Source organism: Centroberyx affinis, unplaced genomic scaffold (genome assembly GCF_046629955.1).
Source record: "Centroberyx affinis isolate AG114_WGS23_722 - 3 ecotype Tasmania unplaced genomic scaffold, CSIRO-AGI_Caff_v1 ptg002030l_1, whole genome shotgun sequence".
NCBI classification, from domain to species: Eukaryota; Metazoa; Chordata; class Actinopteri; order Beryciformes; family Berycidae; genus Centroberyx; species Centroberyx affinis.
In genome coordinates, this window is record NW_027280367.1 from 848609 (window position 1) to 871178 (window position 22570).

Consider the following 22570-nt stretch of genomic DNA (forward strand, 5'->3'; position numbering starts at 1 on the left):
TGGTTGTTGGTGCCAGACGGGCTGCTTTGAGTATTTCTGAAACTGCTGATCTCCTGGGATTTTCACGCACAGCAGTCTCTAGAGTTTACACAGAACAGTGCGAAAAACAAAAAACATCCAGTGAGCGGCAGTTCTGCGGACGGAAACACCTTGTTGATGAGAGAGGTCAGAGGAGAATGGCCAGACTGGTTGGAGCTGACAGAAAGGCTTCAATAACTCAGATAACCTCTTTAAAACTGTGGTGAGCAGAAAAGCATCTCAGAATGCACAACACATCGAACCTTGAGGCAGATGTCACTTTGGTAGCCGGTTGACATTGAACTAAAAGCTGATACCTACCCAGTATTAGTATGGTGTTCCTAATAAAGTGCTCTCTGAGTTTACATGAAAAGAAAGAGAAGAGGGACGTAGCCTTTAATGTTGCTCATTTGCAATGAGGAATGTTTTTTAGTGGTACTGTGCTGGTGATCATGCAGTCAACAGGTTTTAGAGGAAGGTCTTTACTTGTAAATCTCTAAAAAGTTCCAGGGCACTCGGGAAACATATTAATTTGCATTTTCTATACATGGAAAGCATAATTAAACACTGTGCTTATTCACTATACAAGGTCTCCATCATCACCTGTTCTGGCTCGGCAAAACCGTGGTTGTTTGTCTTAAACCTGAAACACGGCAGTTTTGCCCTCCCTCTTACTTTTGCTTGTTGGTGGAAAGTCTTTACAAACCCTCCCAGGCACCTCAATGTTATTCAGGGACATACTAATCTAACAATCAACCAGCCCCCTGACGGTGAACAGATCTGTTTTAGGATTATGATTCTGTCATCCATTCTGCCGCAGGCTGATCAATAAGATAATGGAAATGATGTTATAAAAGAGGAATTGACTACTGTGGCTACGTGTACCTCATCTTTGCCTTTGTTATGGCTGTGCTTTGCTATGCTATCCGTCGGCCTATCCGACAGCCTTGTGGGGCCCATTCATAATGCACGCACAGGGGACTCTAACGACTCCATAAAGCCAGGATCCTCCATCTCTGCTCCTGGATGGTGTATTGATCTGGCCTGGTAGGCAACAAGGAGAGGGGTGAGGGAAAGGCGTGTGTGTGCAGGCGAGCGCGCACACACACACACGCACGCACGCACAATCTTCCTTACTAATCTACTTCAGATCAGTGCTCTTGGCCCTGGCCACAGCTGCTGTCGGCTGGTGATTTAGCCCCCGTGTTAATGAAGAAACAGGGTAATTCCACTAAAGTAGAGTGAAGATACACACACCAGGTCCTCATAAAGCTCTGCAGAGGAGACAGAGACCTCCATTTCCTCAAACACAAAAAAAAAACCACAACTGAATGCACATACGCACGCAGACACACACACACACACGTTCAATGTTTACCATGTACAGATCGATTCAACAATAGCTGGTGAGTAAATATTGTTTGAAACTGGATAAGCTGGGCGATAGTTACAAATGAAATGAGTGATATGCAGTAACCATTATTGGAAATCAATATAATTACCAAAGTGGGGTTTGACAAAGGGGAATAGAGACATTCAATGTGTGGCAGTATACTTACAAGAAAGTCAAACTTGCCCCAAATAGAAACACAGTCGAACACAGCGGCGCATACAAATGTGAGTATACTCACTGCAGATTTGTTGATTTACTTACACTTCATGTCAATGGGGGCACATTAGGTTAATGAGGCAACCATAACCTAGGGAAACTGGAAACTCACCAATAATGGCTACAGTGAAAGAGCTACAACTCAACTAACCATTGTGTGATGATAAGATTAATAACACTTTCATTTGTGTGTGTCCAAATCTAGCACAGTGTGTGTTCAGTGGCTACTATAAACTAGTGTCACATCATCTCAAAAGAACCATAGCACAGTACATACTGAACACATAGAGGGTGTAATTAAGTCAGCGAAGCAAGGAGATGTGAATCTTTTTTTTTTCAGACTGAATCGGTAATTACATACTTTTCATATGTGTTCAGAAGAGGTTGTCCAATAGATGCACAAAAGGCCTCAAAGAAAAGGGAACATTGGGGGTAATTATCTCTCTTTTTAGCTGCTTTGGCCTTTCAATAGAGTATGACTTACAAAAGAGACTGAACCTATAAATTTGCTTTTCAAAAATCTAATTTTGAAAAATCATTATTCCTTAAGTTGTCACAGCTGTAGCTGGGACAGTCTCTGTAATCAGACAACACAGATTTTTAAACATCTTCCAGTGAGCTTATTTATATAATGTAATTACATGATCCAAGAGTTAGAGTTAGTGGTAGGACCCAACATTGTTTATAAGGTGTCACCTAGAACCAAATGCTGGAAACACTTTAAATCACTGTTTGCCAACTTCACACCTTGTAGGGGGGCGAAGGGTGAAGCCATTCCATTAAAGTTTGAGGTTTTACCCGTCTGTCATTGTTTGGGCCTCTGAGCAAAAAAAGAAAAAAAAAATCTCATAATTAAAAGGACAGGGTGACATTTGCATTTGGATTGGAGGGGAAAACAAGCACTGCTGTACATACTGTGATGACTAACACAAAACTGATGACGACAATGTTCCTCTAAAATGCCAAATATTGGTCTCTTGCCCTCCCTCTACTTCTTCTCTTTGCTTACTCATCATTCACTTGTTCTCCGTTCCACCCTTGTTCATTTTTTTCCGCCGTGTGTCTGTTTCTCTCTCTCTCCTACCTATTGACATTCCTCTCACCCCCACCTGTCTTCTTCAACTCTCTTTCACTCTCCTTTTTTTTTTCCACCTTCTCTCACCACCATTACATCTTTCCCCTAGAGTTGCTTCTCATCCTCTCTTACCCGTCATCTTCCCGCCTCCCGCCTCCCCCATTTTTTCTCCTCAATCAGACAGTGAATAGTATTGTGGTGACAACGCGAGCCCCGACCGCCCCCACAGTCTGACACAAGTTGCCACTGCACAGCTCCAGTGCTGGCACGGGTGTCCTGCCATGCCAGGGGGAGGGGGGGTGGGGGGTGGGGCACAGAGGGCACTGTGTGGCACTGCAAACATCAGGCTGACCGGGCGAGTGAGCCAGGCGGCTGCCCACTGGCCCTCAGTCACATGACGCTCCGCGGCCCACGTGGACGAACACGAGCAGGGGGCGGGGGGGGGCGGGACATGTGTGTGTGTGTGTGTGTGTGTGTGAGCGTTGTGTATGGATGACATCTCATCCAGCCTAAGGGGGCCGATGAATGCAGCGAGGACTAAAGCGAGAGAGGGAGAGGGGTCGCGATGCAAGTAAGTAAGCAGCATCTCTTTTATTGTCAGACAGAGGGAAAGGGAGGCGTTCGCTCCCTGCAACACCACATGCCCCCATCATCATCCTCATCATCGTCTCTTTCTAAGTGATGTAATTCTGGGGTTTTTTTTGCCCCGTAGTGAACAACCACAAACATGCACCAATGTTCCCCGCCTCAGTCTCCTTTCTACTGTTCTGGCCAGACATCAGACACTCAGTCAGACAGAAATACTGATGCACTCTGATCCGAGCAACGGGCCAAACTCAACTGAATCATTCCCTCCTCATTATCTGGGGATATTGAATCCAAAGGAAGAGGTGGAGGGGGCAGGAAGGAAGAAATATGGTGGAAAGAGAGAGAGATAATACGCAGGCTGCAAACGTGGGCGAGTGCACGCACGGGGCATGCACACACACACACACACACACACACACACAAATATACGTAAAACCTGGGCATAAAACAAAGAAGACAGACAGAGATAAACCTAGTCAAAAAGGATGAACAAAAGGACGTAAGGGAGTTCACGAGGCCAGTGGTGAGCCGTTTGCATTGTCCTGGGTGGCGGCTGGCATCGTGCCTGCTTAATGGAGCTACGTATGATGAACCATTCAGGATCACACAATACTACCACTACCCGGCCACATGGTGAATCACCTCCATGATTCTGTCTACCCAATGCTCTCTCATGGGCCTACTCATGCTGAGTCACACCTACACAGATAATATTGGAAAACGCATAGAAGATGGAATTGCCTCGAGTCCCACAGCCCACAATAAAATACAAGACACGCCAAGATAAAAGAGTATTTACATGAATGCATTTGCTGCCTTTTAACATTTTACATGTGTTTTTACATGCACAAGTATAGGCATTAAATTCTGATTAGCATAAACAGACTGTGCTCACATCCATAGTGAGAGATTGTAGTTATTAGACGATTGATTGATTTGATTTCAAGGTTGATATCAAATTAGGTCATGGTAGTTAGCAGGAAGGTATAGATAATAAAGGATTTGACACATAATCAGTTTTTATGATGTATTAGCGATGCCATTTCAGAATGGCATTACATGTTTACTCAAAATATGCAGCCACATTATGGCTGAAAGTAAGTATTAGAATGAAGAGATAATTATTTATTGGATCATTTTTTGTAGATGTGTGATTTTTTTTTTTTTGATGATGTTATTTGATACATGATGTTATTTAGACATTTATATCATGATATATGAACAGTTGAACTGTAATTGCAATTGGAATTATTATTTTTTGGGGGGCTGGCTAAGCAATGAGGATAGGTAATGAATTTTCTCACTGTTGGGGATAATTTTCCACCTGTGTGTTTGTGGTGGTGGGATGAATGAATGTAAAGGAAAAACTGCAACAGATAAAGAATATCTGTAAAATATAGACCTAGAATACATACAGATTTTCTTTGCCTACCTACTTATCTAGTAACATTTTCAATATCAGGAAAAATTAAGTCAAATCAAGCAATTAAGTAACATCAAATCTCTTTAAGGAAAACTTTTAGGAAAATTAAGTCTGAGTTCAAACATACATCATAAGCTATGATTTAAATTCTGTGCACCTCAGACAGAAATGCTGATTGATGATGTGTCATAACATAACACATCACCCAAAACCTACACTTTTCTGCATCACGCCCGGCTTCTACATTTCACATCCCAACATATTTAAATTATGCATTTCAATTGGTAGCAACAGTAAAATCCCCCTATTCAGAATATCATCCTCCAGCTGCACAATTATCCTGCATCATTTGCACATGGTGGAAGTGAATTAGAATGAAAAGCTTCCCCCAAAACACAACCCTGCCAGGATGTTAATGATGATCACAAGAGTTCCTGACTTAAGTCAGAGTTTGAGGTTTTTAACTATCCTTATTCATAGAAAGCCTAAGGTAAAAGTATAGGCATGGCTACGTCATTGTGTGGAATGTGTGTGTACGTGTACGTGTGTCTGTGTGTGTGTGTGTGAGTATGAGAGAGAGAGATAGAGAGTGTCATTAGCAGAACGAGAAAGGAGCGGGGATAAATTAGCCAACCTGGTAATGACTGGAGAAACAGCAGCCTGAGCCACTCAGTCAAAAGATAAAAGAATCCAGACAAGGTGACTTTCTCTTTCTTAGCCATCACGCAAATGTGTCTGCTTGTGTGTGTGTGTCTGTGTGTGTGTGTCTGTGTGTGTATGTGGTATGTGTGTGTGTGTGTGTGTGTGTGTGTGTGTGCTAAAGAGAGAGAGAGGGAGAGAGAGAGAGAGAAAGAGCACAGTGGCCTGACGGAGGCACGATACTGTGGCTGAATGAAGGGCATGTTGGAAGGTGCCCTACTGTCCAGAGCTTGGCGGCATATCAACCTCCCCCGCTTTTGTCAGAAGTGAGGTTGTAAATGACGGAGAAGGGGAACAGGAGGAGAGGGTGGAAAGGTGGAGAGGTGGAGAGGTAGAGAGGTAGAGAGGTGAAGAGGTAGAGAGGTGGAGAGGTGAAGAGGTGAAGAGGTGGCGGCATAGAAGTGGTGGCCAACTTCCCTAACCACCAACTTTCTAACCAGTTAGCACCATGACATATGAGCTATGTTTCCATCCAACTTTAAGTCAAACTTTTGAATGTCGCAAAAATAAAATTTGAATTAGGCAAAACCTAAGGGGTGGGGACTCGAGGTGGGGACTTGACTTTGACTTGTACTTTGATGACTTGAAAAGGTTTCTCAAGTCTTGACAAAAGATCTTGTGTTTGTGTAAATTAGACTGAGATTGAAAGTGATGAGATTTGTTCCACCAGACGACTGAAGTTAAATTCTGTTTTCTGAATTTGTATGGAATGATGATTGAAATTATTGAAGCTGAAACTGGTTATAGAAATCAAACTCATAGCGCACTTACCAAGTTTTTATAATATTAAAATGATATTGCATTGAAAAGTCTAAGATTTTGTTTTCATTAAGATATTAAATTGATACTGGACTCTTTATTTGTTCTGACTTGATTTGGTGTTCTACATTTAGACTTGAGACTTGACAATAACATGGAGTTGACTTGGTAATCCACATTAAGACTTAAGATTTGACTTGAGACTTGTGCCTCAAGACTTAATCTTACTTGGGACTCAAGCAAATTTGACTTAGTCACACCAGGTAAAACCAGGTTGATCTTTAAGCACCATGTTATGGCCCCTTGTCTGATACGTATAACTGTTGGCCACAAAGATATGTTACAATGTCCTCAATTAACATTGACATGGTGAGATTTTAAAAACTCTTCAAATTGACTGCAAATTGCAAGCCACATAATGAGCCATGGTAAAATTGTGGAGCTAATATGGCGGCACTTGATACATGAAATAACCAAACTGTCAGTAGCAGCCTAGCATACAGTCACTCTCTGCTAGCTCTTTTGCAGATATCTTCCTAGCACCACAGCACAAAAGCAAAGCAAACAAACTGCTTTATTTATTCTTCAGTGCAGTGGCCTTGCATAAAAGTTATATTGCCACTATAACATATAACAACATATGAAGTTTTTTAGTTGTTGTCTGGCTTATACAGCTTGTGCTCTGTACTTGTGTGTAGTCTTTTGAGGATGTGAAAAATGACCCAGCAGTAACTGAATTGCGCCTGACCTCCTAACTATGATCTATTCATCCACATCTCATTCAGCTGCCTTTTTTCCCCTATGGAAACTCATTACTGCAATAGGTTGAGCTGTGAGGTGTCTTTCACCTTGGATAGTAATACAGTGCCAGGGTTGAGATCTCGGCTGAACCCTGAATTAAAAGGACTATTCACGAAAAACTTTGCACAGAGAACAGCTTGCTACGCTTGCTTACAGCAAAAAATACTCACTGGGCAATATTATGACAGCCTACTTATTCGCCACATCAGCCATCAATACTGTCATCTTTATGTAGATGTTTTTTGTCCCTTGGTGCTTTGACAAGGACAGTGGATTTGTTAATCAATACTTTCATCATTTTCTTTCAGTTTGCTTTGGCAATGTGCCAGCTTAGGAGAAAACTCCACTAGAATTTCCTCAACCAATAACACACACTCATACACACACACACACACACACACACACACACGCGCGCACACACACACACACACACACACACATAAGCACACAAGCACACACACACTCCCACTCTTTCCCACACTCTCACTGTCCCTATACCATTAACATTATATGCACCAGGACTACTTTAAGTCCCTTACCTCTTATTTATGCATTTTGGTGTTTTTGTACCAAGTTCAGTACTTGTTGAGTTTTGATGTTATTTGGTTTCTGTTCTGCTGGCAAATGTATTTGTGTGTCTGTTTGTCATCTTGATTTTTGGGGCGATGAGATGTTTGTATAAGCCCATTGGGGTTTCTTTGTTTCCCGCACACAGTGTATTTCCTTTTATTCCTCCTCTCCTTTTTCATTTTTTTAAAATCATTTGCATTTGCAAATATTATAATTCTAAAACGGCCCTGGCTGAGACTCAGCGACCAAACTGCAGGTGCAGCTTTTCAGAGTAAAAGCTTGGAGAATTCATTGATTCACATGGGGACTCAGAATATTTAGCTGTCTTTCCACTAAAAGCTAAAAGTCTTGACTATACTGCACCACCCACACACTCCCATACAAAAACAAAATTTACAGCAAGATAAGATCATTGATAATGAGAATATTGAATTTGATTTCCAATAAAAGCCTTTTCCATACTATAGCCCCTGTACACACACATTTGCACATAAAGTGGTTAATGCAATAATTGTTCTTCATTAATTAAGATGACAACACTGGGACAACAGTGATTGAACCCTCAGAGTAATTTACCAGAATACGCTGAGAAAAACTGTGAACAACAGAGAGGCTCCCAATTTAAGCTTTCTACTAGACTGAAGAAATCAATCTATACATTTTTTACAGCTCTGTAGAGCCAACAGTCCTCGCTTTATTATCATTACTGGCCGCAGAATGAGTAATGGTGAGCAAAATGTAAATAACAGGCTACTTAATATACTTTTGGCTCTACTCACAAGCTAAAACAGCCAGTAAATACATTATAAATGTCGTGAAACAACAACAAAGCCTTTCCCGTTTTATCACAGGCAAATATTTATTTCGGATTGCTGCCCATTGGGAGGCATTTTAGCAGCACACTCAAGCTGATGCTGCAAATTACATGTGACAGAAGCAATTTTGGGATATTTTCTCACACACAAACTGCAGTAAGTGTTATGAATTAGATTAAGCGAGGGAATATTGAAAGTCTGATACTTCCTCTGCCAACTCAGCAGCTTTAATTGATAATGCAATTTTATTTTTTCTCCCCCTTTCCTCCTCCTACTGGGGAAAGTATGCTGATTTTTTCACACCTAACACAGCTGCTCTGGCTAAGTATACATACTGGGAGAGCATTTGTATGTTGCTGCACATTTACGCGTGATAACAAGAATCCTGAAGCGTGTGTGTGTGTTTATCCAATTCTGCATATGAAAAGTTTTTTTCCAAAATGAGATCTCCACCATTTGCAAAACTTGAAACCCACTTTTACAAAATTATCACCGACATTAAAGTAAAGCAAATTATGGGTTAATATTAAAGTTATGAGTCATCTTAAGACCTTGGGTTACTAAATTATTTTGTTTTGGTGCATAGAATAATCTGTGTTTTTTAAATACTGCCTGCTAAATATCAAGTAGCAAAATTCAAACATAGATATATAAAGTTATGGAATGAAAACCTATATATATTCTTTAAGCCATGCACCTATTCTCTATATGTGTATGGCTCTATCTATACTCATTTGCATACTTATTTCCCTCCTACCTCTCTGAGGCAGCCCATGAAATTGTTGCTAACGGGAGATCCTGGCAGGTCTGCAGTGCTGGGGCTCCCGCCCACGTAGAAGAAGTCATCTGAGCCCAGCATGGTGTAGTCTTCCTGGGTGTAGCCTGTGGTGGTCAGGATCCCATCAACGGAGATAGTCACCTGTTGAGGAGTAACACATAGCCAAAGCCGAGCCATTACACTCCGGGATTTGATCCCACGCTGCGTATATAAAACACACCTCCTTCCTTGGTCTGCATTCTAAATGAGGTACTAGAACTTTACTTTTAGGTTCCACACTGGAGGTTGGTGTCTCATTTTGTTATTCGCTGAATCGTTTGGTACCTCGAAGCGTTTGTTTTGGATCAGACAGCGTTTTGATCTCGTTAATGGAATTTTAGTCATAGGTTTCACAGGACAGGTAAAGAAAATATGGCAGAGGCATATTTTCTTTATCTTTGATGGGGGTAAGAGTATGGATTATAGGTTTGGTTCTGAGACTTCAGGTTGGGGGGAAGGTTAGTACAATGTTCAAACCAAGGACAAATTGATTGCACTTGTCTTAGGTTTCGGGATTTATCTGGTAACTGCAGACACACGCATATACACACGTATGCGAGCACACAAACACACACCCGCACATATGCACGCACGCCTACAACCGCACACACATTCAGTCCCACACTCACACACAACCTCACACTCTCTCCTCTCTTGCACACATCCACATCTACAAATCCACGCACATGCAAAACAAAGGGAGGCTTCTCACACCACATCAATGTGCAAACCAAGGTCTTCACTGTTAGAAGGCAAATTAAACACATTTAATTGGACATGTAAGGGAGTAAGTGATTCAATGGGGCCATACAAAGCTTGAGCAAGCCAAACAGGGTGCATATATGCCCATGCACAATCAAGACCAAGGCCCATATTCAAAGACTATCTCAGAAAAGCCAGTGCTGATCTCTGACCAGGTTTAGCTGATGTCATGGTGAAGTTTACAACGTCACTCGACCAGAACCGATAATCCTAGATCAGTACGCTTATTCTTAGAAGTTTTATGCACATGGGCCCGGGGGTTACTGGGGATCGAGGTTAGCCACGACACACGTCAACAACACTTTCACCAGCATGCTACAAAAACACACACAGGGAGGGCAGGGTGAGTGACAGGTGGAAGGTGAGTGAGTGGGTTAGAGTGTTAGTGGTTATTATGGGTGAGAGGGTTGAAGTCATATGAGGTTGGGGGATGACAGGTCAATGAGGTGTGGGCATGCCATGCGCCATAGTGAGTTGGAAACAACTGTCAGAGCTCCCGCAATGAAGGTTAGGGGTTGCCATTTTTGGTGTTTTCTCTTTTAGGGCTCGGTGTCGAGGTTGAGGTCACCATCTTTGTTGGAATTGTGGCAAGCTTCTGTCAGTTCTGGACGACAGTCCTCACAAAAAATGGGGGCTTTTCGTGTGAAAAATAAAAAAATAAAATAAAAAGGTAAGTCGCCCTGACAAAGGCAAAGAAGTCAAATCAGTTTTCTTTTTCTTTTGTTGTTGTTTATTTTGTTTGTTTTTTAACTTGTTAGAACTTCGTAGCAATGTGGAAGAAACAAGGAAAAAAAGTAAAAGCCAGAGTGAAAAAAAGAGGATGGGGGATTGTGGGGGAAAGAAGAAGGAGGTTGTTGGCAGGTCAGGGAGGAAATTGAGAAGAAGTGAAGAAAGAATTGCCTGGTAATACAAACCCATCTCCTCATTTTTTGATAAGAGTGTCTAGGATGGAACTCAAAGAGAACGAATAAAAGAAGAGAGGGGGGAGGGGACACACGGCAAACCCAAAAAAAGACAATAAGAATGATATCTACCAGACAATGTAGTTTGTTTACCATAGCGTGTCCAATGCCTGATTGCTTTCCAGAAAAAGGGAAGAAAGGAAATCAAAAGAATAGTGAACAAAAACGGTTGTTAATAAGGATGGAGAGAAAACAAAAACGAAAACCAATGATGAAGAATTAGGATGTTAGTTAGTACATTAGTTGGTTAGATATTGGTTAGTAGTAAAAAATGACCTCTATCATGGATGAGTTAGTGTTGAGGAGGATAAACACTACACGATTTGTCACAGATTCCTTGAAGCAATAAACCACCATCCTCGCCATCCTAGCCAAATTTTCTAGATCAGGGTTCTGCAAGAAACCTTTTAAGAAAAACTACTGTGTGAGTGCTATTTTAATCTCTGATCCTCTAAATTTGTGTAGGATGGCTTAATTGGGGCTAAATCCTAACAAAATCTTGTAGTGTTTTTTCACCCTTAGTCTAACAAAGCATGTCTTCCAAAGAGGAAAGAGAGGGAAAGTGAAAGAAAGGCAGAACGGTAGAAAGAAAGAAATAGATAGAAGAAGAAAGTAGGCAAGCAGCCCCTCGGCTCTTAGCTTCTAACCCCCTAAACTGTGTGTATCCCCGTGGGATTTTAGGCTACAACCTTTAACTAACCTGTAGGGCAAACCTAACTGTCAGATAGTGTCAGGAAATCGGCACTTACTTGTTCCGCTGCTCTGAGAGCAACATTAAATGCTGTCTCACCTTGCAGACACACTAAAGGTCGACCAAGACAATCAAGTGTAAAGTGTCCATTCGCTCTACGCAACATCTCTGCTCACTAAGGCTATCGCTGCCTCCATACAGCGCTGCCGGGGTCTCAATATTTTGCTGCTCTGTCTCGACGGCCCCGTTGGGCTTGCACAACACCAGCAATACAGAGCTATGTAAAGCATTTTTAATTGATTTTATGGAAATAGAGTTTGCTGGATATAGTATTGCAAACTTTCTGCCTCTCATAAATGGAACGACACCCTAAAGTTATTAGAATCTCAATGTTTGCAGTATTCTCCAAACCCCAACATTTGTCTCGCACTGATTATGCAAACGAGGTGTAAAAAGGGCCATTTTTACACCGTGATCTTATTAATATACAATATCTACAAACTTAGACATCTTTTTGCTTCTCTTTTCTCTTCGACTTCAACTTCTACAGAGGACTGATACTAGATTAAAAACAACACTAATTCATAAGTCCACAAAACAGCAATATCCCAGCTAATCCTATACAGTAACTGAGAAAGAATTAAAGTAACAAATTCTGTTTATAGAAAGATGCACATCTATGATTCATCCCTATCTCTAAACAGCATCTTGTAACACTATGATCATCTGCACTATAAATACTGAGTTAATGGACGTCTCAAAGCCAAACACACTCTGCCTGGCTTTAAAGTGAAAGCCTATATTCTATGGAGGAATAAAAAAGCGGTTCCTGAAAGCAAGGCGATAGCGACAGCCCCTGATAGAAGTGTCAGCTTAGGGGAGTGTAAAGCAAAATAGAAGTATCAGATAAGTTTAATTTGAGGAAACAGGAAACTCAAGTTTAACACGCAGATAAGCAGCAGAGGAAAAATACCTAGCATCAGCTATCAATCATATTCTGTGGAATTGCTTTCCCCAATGCGTTTTTTTTTCTCTTTTACCTATTCATTTAGCAGAATGAAAATGAAATAAAATAAAATAAAAGAATCCATGTAATTATAAAGATAACCCAAAAGAAATCATGATATCTGTCTCAAAAATGTCTCTGAACTGTGGCGATGGAATGACAACCAATCAGAACAAGGTGACATTCTTAACGCCAGCTCTCTCTGAGCTTCTTGGAAGCAGCTAATCTAAAGCAAAATCCACCTGTCTCCAAAAGCCGTCCATCACCGTTACCCCCGATTACCTGTCTCAGGTTGCGTGTCACTTTGATGTCGTGCCAGGAGTTGTCATTGAATTTTCCGTTGACTGGCTCAACGATGGCCTCAAAGGCCCCGGAGCCCAGGTTGATGACCAGGGACACGGCGCCGTCTTTCAGCGCCAGGTTGACGTAGTCGGCGGACTTCCCCGTGTGGAGGAGAAGGCCGTTGCGTTGCCAGGTCTTGAAGGACAGCGTGATCTCATCGCTGCTGCTCTGGATGGGGTTCTGCGACAGATCGTAACAGAAGTACTCCGAGCCACGGAAAGTGGCCACGTTCTCCTCCCTCGCTGAAATGACAGGAGAGAGAGAAACCGAAATGTCACTTTAAAGTGTGATATGACTTCTCATGCCCGTCATCAGGTAAGTCACATGGTGATACATTCTCAGCATTTGCGAGTGGAGCATTCAGCTGCTAGGCCTAGCTGGTGCAATGCTCTACTAAATGATTCATGGTGTTTGTTTCAAAAAAAATTTTTCCTCATGAGTTTTGTGTTGTGTTAGGGGTAAACAAAACTATTGGCATACACTGAAAAGTAGCCTTAAATATGGTATATCTATATCATCGACAACATCACGCTCTATTTATATCACACTATTACAATGCTTTAAAGATGAAACAAGCTTAGCGTTCTTGTTGGTCCCTGCATCAATCACAGTGCAGCCTAAATAAACATGAGAACCGCGTTTCTTCCCATCAGAAAGTGACATGAAGACATGGAGAGGATCGATGGTCACATGAAACAAACACACAGGAAAACATACACAATGCAGTGTTCCCCATAATTACAGCTATGATAATCCCATCATTCAGTTCAGATCATAAAATCCTGTCTGTATAGCTGTGGGCTTAGGTTTCCCATGCAGCCTCTAGACAGACAGACTACTTATGATGGAACACTATGCCCTGCTAATGGTGCACATAAATCACATTTACCCTGCTCTGATTATACAGTTTTATATCACTCCACTGCTGCAAAGTGACTTCCTGAGCCCATTCCTCAGATGGACACAGACAGTAAGGTGAGAAAGCACAAGACAAAAAAAAGAACCAGAGGGCAAGCGACACAGCGAGAGAGAACAAAAATAAAATTGCTGGACCAAGGGAAAGAAAAGACTCGATAAGAAAGAAGGAGTGGATCAGAGGAATTGTGTTTCCCTATGATCTGTGATGAGATCATTGACACTTTTCCTGCTGCCTGACTGTCAGACCCGGGCCAGCCTGGCTGTGGGTGAATCTATTACAGACAATGAGGTCAGACTCACTCTCAATTATTTACACAGTGTGTTAAGCAGGATAAGGCACCGCCGAGGCACCACCGACTCAAGGATAAAGCTAGAAGATTCCTCTCCTAAGAAGTCAGTGTTCAAGGCAGCACCTTTCAGAAGCTGTAACCTTCAGAAATGCCAAGCCAACTTTTCAAAACAACTAACTGCCGCGGCGCTATGCAACTGGCGCGGTAACAATGTCATCATGCACCAACAATACCATTTTCAATCTGCTGTTTCATTTCCTGTGTGGTTCCCGCATTTTTGAGTCAAAAGAGAAAAACGCAAAAGGGAGAAGGCAGAAGAGAGAGATGAGAGAGAGAGAGAGAGAGCGAGAAAGGGGAAGAGAGAGAGAGTGTGAGAGAGAGAGAGAGAGAGAGAGAGAGCACAGGGCTGCAGGCTGTAAAGCTTCAGTTTGCTGTTTTGGCTCAGGCTATATGTAAACATGAGGGAGCAGTATTGTGGAGCTGACGGAGAGGGAGAGAAAAGGGGAAAAAATTGAGAATAAGAAAATGAGAGAGAAACAAAAAAGGAGAGTGGAGTGAGGCTTGTGGGATGATGGGGTGCTGATTCCGGTCATGGAGAAATTCCCCCCTTGGCATCAAGCTCATGTCTCTGCACACACACACACACACACACACACACACACATACACAGGGACAAGAGGGAATAGTATGGGAGCAACAAAGGCCCTCTGAAAGCCCTCTTCCAGGCGCCAGGGGAATAAATAGAAACCCATTATTCCCATTGAGACAGAGTACCGTAGAATGCAGCGAGGCGGCGGGATATAGACAGTCGAAAATCAAAAACCTCCTCCATCTCTGTTTATTCTAGCGATTTCATGCATCTAATCTGACAAATTGCAGAGGCATTCATGGCATGGAGAAGCCTGGATATTGTACATCCACATAATATTGTTCTTGCACAACAGGCAAGGACATCAAAAATCAGAAAATAATAGCGACATGAATATCAAATTTGCAGGAAAATCGCAATATGAACTTTTGCATTTTCTAAATTGCCGAGGCTGCAATTAATTGCTTAAGAGACTTCTAGAAAAAGGTATTTTAGTGCTCTGAGGAATGTTTGGTCCATGAATCAAGTACAATATTGGTAAAAACCTGACATATTTTTTTTTAACAAAATCACTTAGTGATTTTTAAAGGTCTAAAAAAAAAGTTCTAAAGTTCAAAAAAATTCTGACAAGAAAAAATTGTGATGATATTAATCACAGTTTAAATGGCAATTGCACCAGTCTGTCAAATAATCACAATTTGATTTCAGCCCTAATATTGAGTCAGTGGGCTAACAGTGCAGCTAAGTGGCGAGCAGCTTGGTGGTGAGTGAAACTTCTGGTTCTAAACTCTAAAAAAGGTGCAAAAGAAGTACCCTCTGTCCTCATATCTAATCTCTCCTTGTGGTCATGCAGACTGGTAATCCTTCAGATACACTCCAGACACCTGATCCTGTCTGCTCTCAGCTGACCCAAGAGAGAGAGGTCACTGTCATGGCAACCCTCATCTATCCCACACACTCTAATTAGGTTGTCTATCTGAGGATCTCTGCTCAAATGTCAAGACAGGCTGAAGGTTTTCTGAGGGATTCCTGCTCACATTATTACTCAAGGTGCAAGGACCAAATGTAACCATTACTGGTGGTTTGCCATTCCCATATGGGGCAAATGTGCAGTCTGTCCAGCAGTAAAAGAGCAATGGCTGAGTCACCACTGTACTAGGTTTTTCAGTAGTACCCTACTGTAGTTCCCTTCTTCTGTTATTACTGTATTTCCCAGTATAAAAATTTAACAAAATGCAAGAGCCAGCTCTTTTGTTGTCAATACGCCTCAAATTCATTCATTCACTTTTACAGAATAGTGACTTGTCTGCTTATTGAAAATCAATACACTTAAAAATATAAAAGATAATATAAAAGAAAAATAGCATCCAGACTCCTCTTTCCTGCAGTATTAGTGGTGTTTGCATTATGTCTCATAAATAGTAATATATTATATTTTGTTACTCTCTAATTACAAAAAGTTTGTGAGCTTTTATTAAAAGGGTTAGCAGTCTTTGCTATGGCTCTCCGTATGTGTATTAATTATAATGATGTAATTACAAAGATACCATGGAGCTGTAAAGACTATCAATATAACATTCTTGCTATGAATAATAGAGAGAGCAAATTGATATAATGTAATATTTGTGCACCTCAGCAATATTAAACCAGCTGTAAGTGTATACGGATCCATAATAACCAGGGGAAATGTATTGCCTGTTGAGACATGTTCTGCACAGATCTGTGGCTTTCATATCGATCATACAGCCGGGTCGTTTTCCCTTATTTTCGCCATAGTCATCAATATTCCATTTACGTGCTGCTTGCCCCGTGCACTGGGGCCTGGGGTTCGATTTCAAAATCCACTGGAAGCAATTAGCTCCTTCATTACCATCCTCCATTCTCTTCCGCTCCCCCCCCCCAGGCCCCCCACCCCACCCACACACAAACACACACACACACACACACACACCCTGGTTCCCCAGCCTGACCCCAAGGGCCTTCAAGCAGGGAGCGCCGTCACCTTGCCAAGCTCCTGTCCACAACCTTTGACCTTCTAAAGATCAGTACAGGGTATTAAACCGTCTGTCATCATTGTGGGAGGCAAACGCCTTGCTGAACACATAAAGGGATAACAGATGAGTTTAATGATAAGATTAGAGACAGGAAGCATTGCGACTATTGTGGCAAAAGACAGACTTTAGCTCGAGCTGCTACGGCTGTAAACCTGCCAAACCCAAAGCCTCACTGCATAAGGATACTAGCTGGGCAGCTAGCACTAGTGCTAGTCCCGAGGAGTCTATTCTCCAGTGGAGTGCACTCAATCCATGCTGACATCCAACACATCAAATGCATGCCCGCACCGTATTTGCCAATAAACAAGCCTGAAGTTTCAGACCTAAACATAGAAAGCTAAATTCTGCTGTTAGCTATTATTGTGTTTGTGTGACACCCTAGAGAACACTAGTCATTCAAGGTTGTGGTGTCATCCCAAACAATGCACTTAAACCATGACAAAAAAATCCACACCTCCTCTCTCTCTCCCTCTCTCATCATCTCTCTTTCTTACCTACTCTCTTTCCCTCTTTCCCATGAGAAATTTGCTTAATTAGCTAAGAACGGTGCAAACAGGTTGGCTGACTGATGCAGCTGAACATGGACGATGTGCCGTGTTATTTCCCAACACGAGGCTAACGCTAACCATGCAAGTGTGCGGCTTGAAGCTCGGTGGTGAGCCATCACATGTCAAATGAATTTGGAGCATCATGGATGATGTCTCCCTTCACAGGCAGGCAGCACTGTCAGACAGGCTTATGTTGAAGGGAGATTTGGCAGTGCAGATTATATACCATGGTAATTTATTAACTGACTGTTATGAAAGAGCTGGCCATTCACTATGAATGATGTATGTGACAATTATAAAAGTACTGGAGTCATCTGCGGTGAAGTTATGTTATGTTAGATTTCTTAGGCATTTTTTCCCAGTCAAAAGCTATATACAAACTGCTCCAAATGTGTCCTCTTCATGACAGCTTTCAAGATATCATATGACATATCTAAGAGGTTCAAGTGAACTGTCACTCTGACACTTCTGTTTTCATCTCTCGTTCCACCTAACCTTGTGAGGCCGTGGCGAACGACCTGTCTGAGACTGCCTTTGATGTAAGCACAGAGAGACTGTAAGGAGAGAGAGAGAGAGAGAGAGACAGAGAGAGAGAGAGAGAGACAGAGAGCGAGACAGGGAGATAAACAGATAAACATAAACAGAAGTGACACAGAGGAAGCAAAAGAGCCTAGAGAATGAAAGAAAGCAAGAGATAGAAGCAGAGACGGAGAGAGTGAGAGAGAGGAAGAGAAATGGAGAGACAGAGGAAAAAGCAGAGAGAGCTTGGGAAGCAGAGTGACAGGGAGAGAGACAGAAAAAGGAAGAGAGAGAGAGAGAGAGAGAGAGAGTGAGAGAGAGACTTCCAATGGCTCTCCAGAGAAACAGAGTGACAGTCTGTCTTAAGACTAGTAGTGAAGAGTGGTCCCCATGGTTTGTGACCCCAGCACTAATAAACCTTATTACTTCACCAGATAACACATCTCTCTCTCTCTCTCTCTCTCTCTCTCTCACACACACACACACACACACACACACACACACAAAACAAAAGCTCCACATCACTGCTTACCCACAAAGAAAAACACTGCAATCAATCACCTTCAGTAATTAGAAGACATTGCCATAGTGCATTTTACAGTCAGAAGGACATTCCTGCTATGCTAAAGCCCCAAATGAGGGATATTCTGTCAGTATCCATCCATTATGAATGCAAAGACCTGAAAAAATAATGCATCCAGTGTTCAGATTCCACCATAACTCATAGTACTGGCCCATTTTGCTGCAATGTTTACAAAGCACACAAAGTCAACCATTTGCAACTTCAAAATATGACATTTACGCAGCAATAAAAACTATTACAGGACAGAAAAAAATGAGGTAGGTTTCAAAAAGAACGCAGCATGTTGATAATGACAAGAGTATGTCTCATTATTGGAGATAGGCTCATATACGGAGGAGAAGCAGGATCATTCAAGAGCAATATCTGAGTATGCGAGCTAGGCAAACTCAGCCTACACAATTTGAATTTCCTCAGTCTCAGCCCAGCCCAGTCTCAGTCTCCTCAGTCAGTAATTTATGAATAACCATGACTGGAGAGCAGCTCCATAGATTGTGTGCTGTGGTTCTACTGTCAAGTGTGATCATACTGTACATATAAACTGGACCCTTCAGGCCTTCCTATTGGCTGGTGGCAGGGGGAGGCTAAACCCTGTGAATTTGTGGGAGGGACTTGAGAGGGAATAAGTCTCCCTTCTGGCTCTTGGCTGTGACAAGCTAGCCACTGTCACCTTGTGTGTGGTTTTTATTGTGTGTTTTGTGTGTGAGTGTGTGTTGATGAGGCTCCTCATTGGCCGGTGATGGTGGAGTCTCCATGGAGTGAGTGATGAGCTCTGGAGTGACAGCAGGGGGGATGGGTTGGATGTGGGGAGTGAGTGATGGAGGGATGGAGGGTGTCTGAAGAATGGGGGTAGGCGCCTGAGGTCCAATCCCATCAAGCGAGGCAATTGTGCGGAGCGAATACTGGAGTGTGTGTGTGTGTGTGTGTGTGTGTGTGTGTGTGTGTATGAGGGAGGGAGGTGGGTACAGGGGTTGCAAAGGAGAAAGAGGGAGTAGGACAGAGAGAGAGATGTAGTGACTGCACTCTTATTATCAACGCGGGGCAATTAAGAGCAGAGGCGATGTGTGAGAGGGATAAGAGGGAGAAGTAGAAGTAAATCAACTTAAAATTAAATTTTACTTTTATTTTGTTTCCTTTAACTCGCTGTCCATGCAAGTTTGTGAACAGTGAACCTCCGAAATTAGATCTTCTGGACCTGTACCCAGCCAAAATTCTATAATATTATAAAATTATAGATAATGTATATTATCACATTGCCGCAGTTCATATTTATTAGACTTTTCAGGCTATAGATTTTCAAAAAAACAAAAGCAAATGTGGGAGATCATTATGATCTACCCAGGGCGGTTCAGATGTATGCTGGAGTGTGCTTGCTGAAAAGTAAAAATGTTCCACTCAATTTAAGCCCACTAATATTCTCAAGGCAGTTAGAATGCATAACAACATGGGGTAGATGGTCAAGCATAATGTGGTGAATTTTATCACGCTGCAAAACATGTTTCATGGCTGCTTATGGAGAGCCACGAGGCAGAATACATCAACAATCAGCAAACAGCTGTGTGAGGCATGTCAAGGGGGGAAATGTATATTGGGAGTATTTTAAATAAGAATTCTACTCAGCTTAAGAAAATTATATCCTCAAACAGCTCCAAGTTTGACATTTTAATGACATCAAAGTCTTAGTTGTCTGATTTCTGTCTAGCTTTGGTTGAGAGTTCACGTTCTCAAATGTTGAATGGATTGTCGTACACTACAGGCATAACATTTATAGAATTGTTTTCCGTCTTAAATGGCTGTAACTGTGGATTGCAATATTATGGAGTCATTCAGAGTCTGTATTATTTTCGTCAACAATCAAACGATCTTTGACAGTGTGTCTCCAGAATGCAGAGTATTGCATCAGTCTGACAGCTGCCATCCTGAGCCGAAATGAGAAGTGACGGGAGTGAGTGTTGTATCGGTTTCGCGTTCTCCACTCTTCTGTGGAGCGGTATCGTGATAGACTTGCATCACTCTGCATCTTTGTGGGTTTGCGAGTCATTTGTTTTCATCTGTCTGCCTAACATAGTGTGTTTTACCTTGAAATACGCTATACTGTTTGTGAACCAATTTTATTACCTTACGCTACGCAAATGAAGCGTGTAGACCTATACATGTGTACATGATGTGAATGGTTTGCATGTATGTGTGCGTGGTGTGTGTGCATAGTGTATGTGTGTATATATCCATGTGTCCTTGTGTATCCTTGTGTATACACGTGTGCATTTTTGTGTGTGTTTGTATTGGAGCTGAGGCCTTGCTCCATGGAGCAGGGTGGTGGGGAGGCGGGGCCTTCCCTGGAGCCTGTCAATCATCCAGAGTGGCGGTGCCTTATTGGCTATTATCTCTGCTGTCAGAAGCCCAGCCGCACCTCCACCTCATCACATCAGTCTCTGTCAGTTCACATGCTGCTGGTAGACAGAGTCATGGAGCAGACTGCTGTATGCTACTTCAGCCCAGCACTCAATTAACAAATGTAATCTCTTATTCTGAGACTAAGACTAATTAAAACATAATGTAATTTGTCTAATGCCAGGACCAATCAAGGCACCTGCCGGAGTCATTCTAAGTGCCAAAGCAAAGTTAAAGTAACCTGGTATATAGACATCCATGATTTGGTTATAGTTAGCAATACTACATCTTTATTTGTATTAATTAAGTTTGTACTAGTAGTATATTTCACATTACAATATTGTGGACTGCTTGGTCCCAAAACCACAAAAAGCTAAAGAATGTGTCAATATAGGATGGGATACACAATTAATAAGATATATCAATCGATTGATACATCAATCGATATATTTAGGGGAAATGCATACGAAGCAAAGAGCAATTCTTAAACTTAAACTCAGTAGTCCTGAGTTGCATTTAATAATTCATTTTGCTAACTGAAGCAAAACATTTAAATAATTAACTTACATGAATGTGATATTCCGATATATATGTTTTTGTCTTTTTAAGATAATTTTTTAGGCATTTTGGCCTTTCTTTGACAGTGGAGAGAGGCTGGAGAGAGAGAGAGGGGGGGGATGACATGCGACAAAGGTCAGAGGCTGGATTCAAGCCAGGACGTTTTTTTTTGTTTGTTTTTTCAAAACTACATTATATAGACAAGAAATGTGGTGTAGAATGATCCCAGTTCCAAGTAGAAGTGATGAGAGTAAAGTAAAGTAATGAGAGAGAGAGAGAGAGAGAGAGAGAGAGAGAGAGAGAGAGAGAGAGAGAGAGAGAGAGAGAGAGAGAGAGAGAGAGAGACAGAGACAGAGACAGAGACAGAGAGAGAGAGAGAGAGAGAGAGAGAGAGAGGGAGAGAGAGGCAGAAGTCCCTGTCCTGCACTTGAAACAGATTAGCACACATTCCTAGTCTGAGCGGAGGCCATCTAATATTTATTACCTCTATAACTTACTGTCCTGTGTACTGCCGGGACATTTAGCCGCATGCGGGGAGGCGAGGGGTTAAAAGGGGAACAGCGGTGCCATAAAAGGGACAATGAAATAAACATGACTCGCCCGTGAAAGAGCGCTTAAAGCCAATATAGTCGAGATGGCGGACGGCGGAGGGTGCCGGAGGCGGGTGACACCCTCGCAGCCGTTAACGACAAGTACACCCCTCGGGCTTGAACTGTGACCTCACCTCACCAGCCGATCACGCCGAGCGCCATTTAAAGACGGAGGTGAGCGGCAATTTGGTTACATCATTGTCGTCTTATGAAGTGTGAAATCAGTTGAAGGTCATGGTGCAATGTGAAACGTTAATGTAGGACAAGAGATGATTAGTAATTACGTAAGAAGTATCACGCTTTTCTTATGCAAATGATTATCATTTTCTAACAGAATGTAGGAACTGAGTGCTGTACAAAAAATTTCTTGGTTTCTTGGATAGCAGGGGAGAGTTGGGGATAGAGCTGCAGACGACTCAGGGAAAATATTCAATACTGAGCTTAGCAAAAAAAAAAAAAAAAAAAAAAAAGAAGAAAAAAAAACATTGCTGTAGCTTTAAATCCAGCTAGAACCAGTTGTAGCCTGTAGCCAAAACAATATGTGACTCTCGCTCTGTGCGTGTGCGTGTGTGTGAGTGTGCGTGCGTGTGTGTGTG

General features: G+C 42.1%; 1 protein-coding gene across 1 annotated transcript in view; it reads right to left on the minus strand.

Moving 5' to 3' along the window:
• Positions 1-22570, minus strand: part of LOC139654065 (neurexin-3b-like) — a 263211-nt gene that overhangs the window by 195791 nt on the left and 44850 nt on the right. The window contains 3 exon segments of the mRNA XM_071531088.1: positions 9115-9276; positions 10992-11015; positions 12878-13179. Coding sequence (XP_071387189.1) covers positions 9115-9276; positions 10992-11015; positions 12878-13179 — 488 coding nt within the window.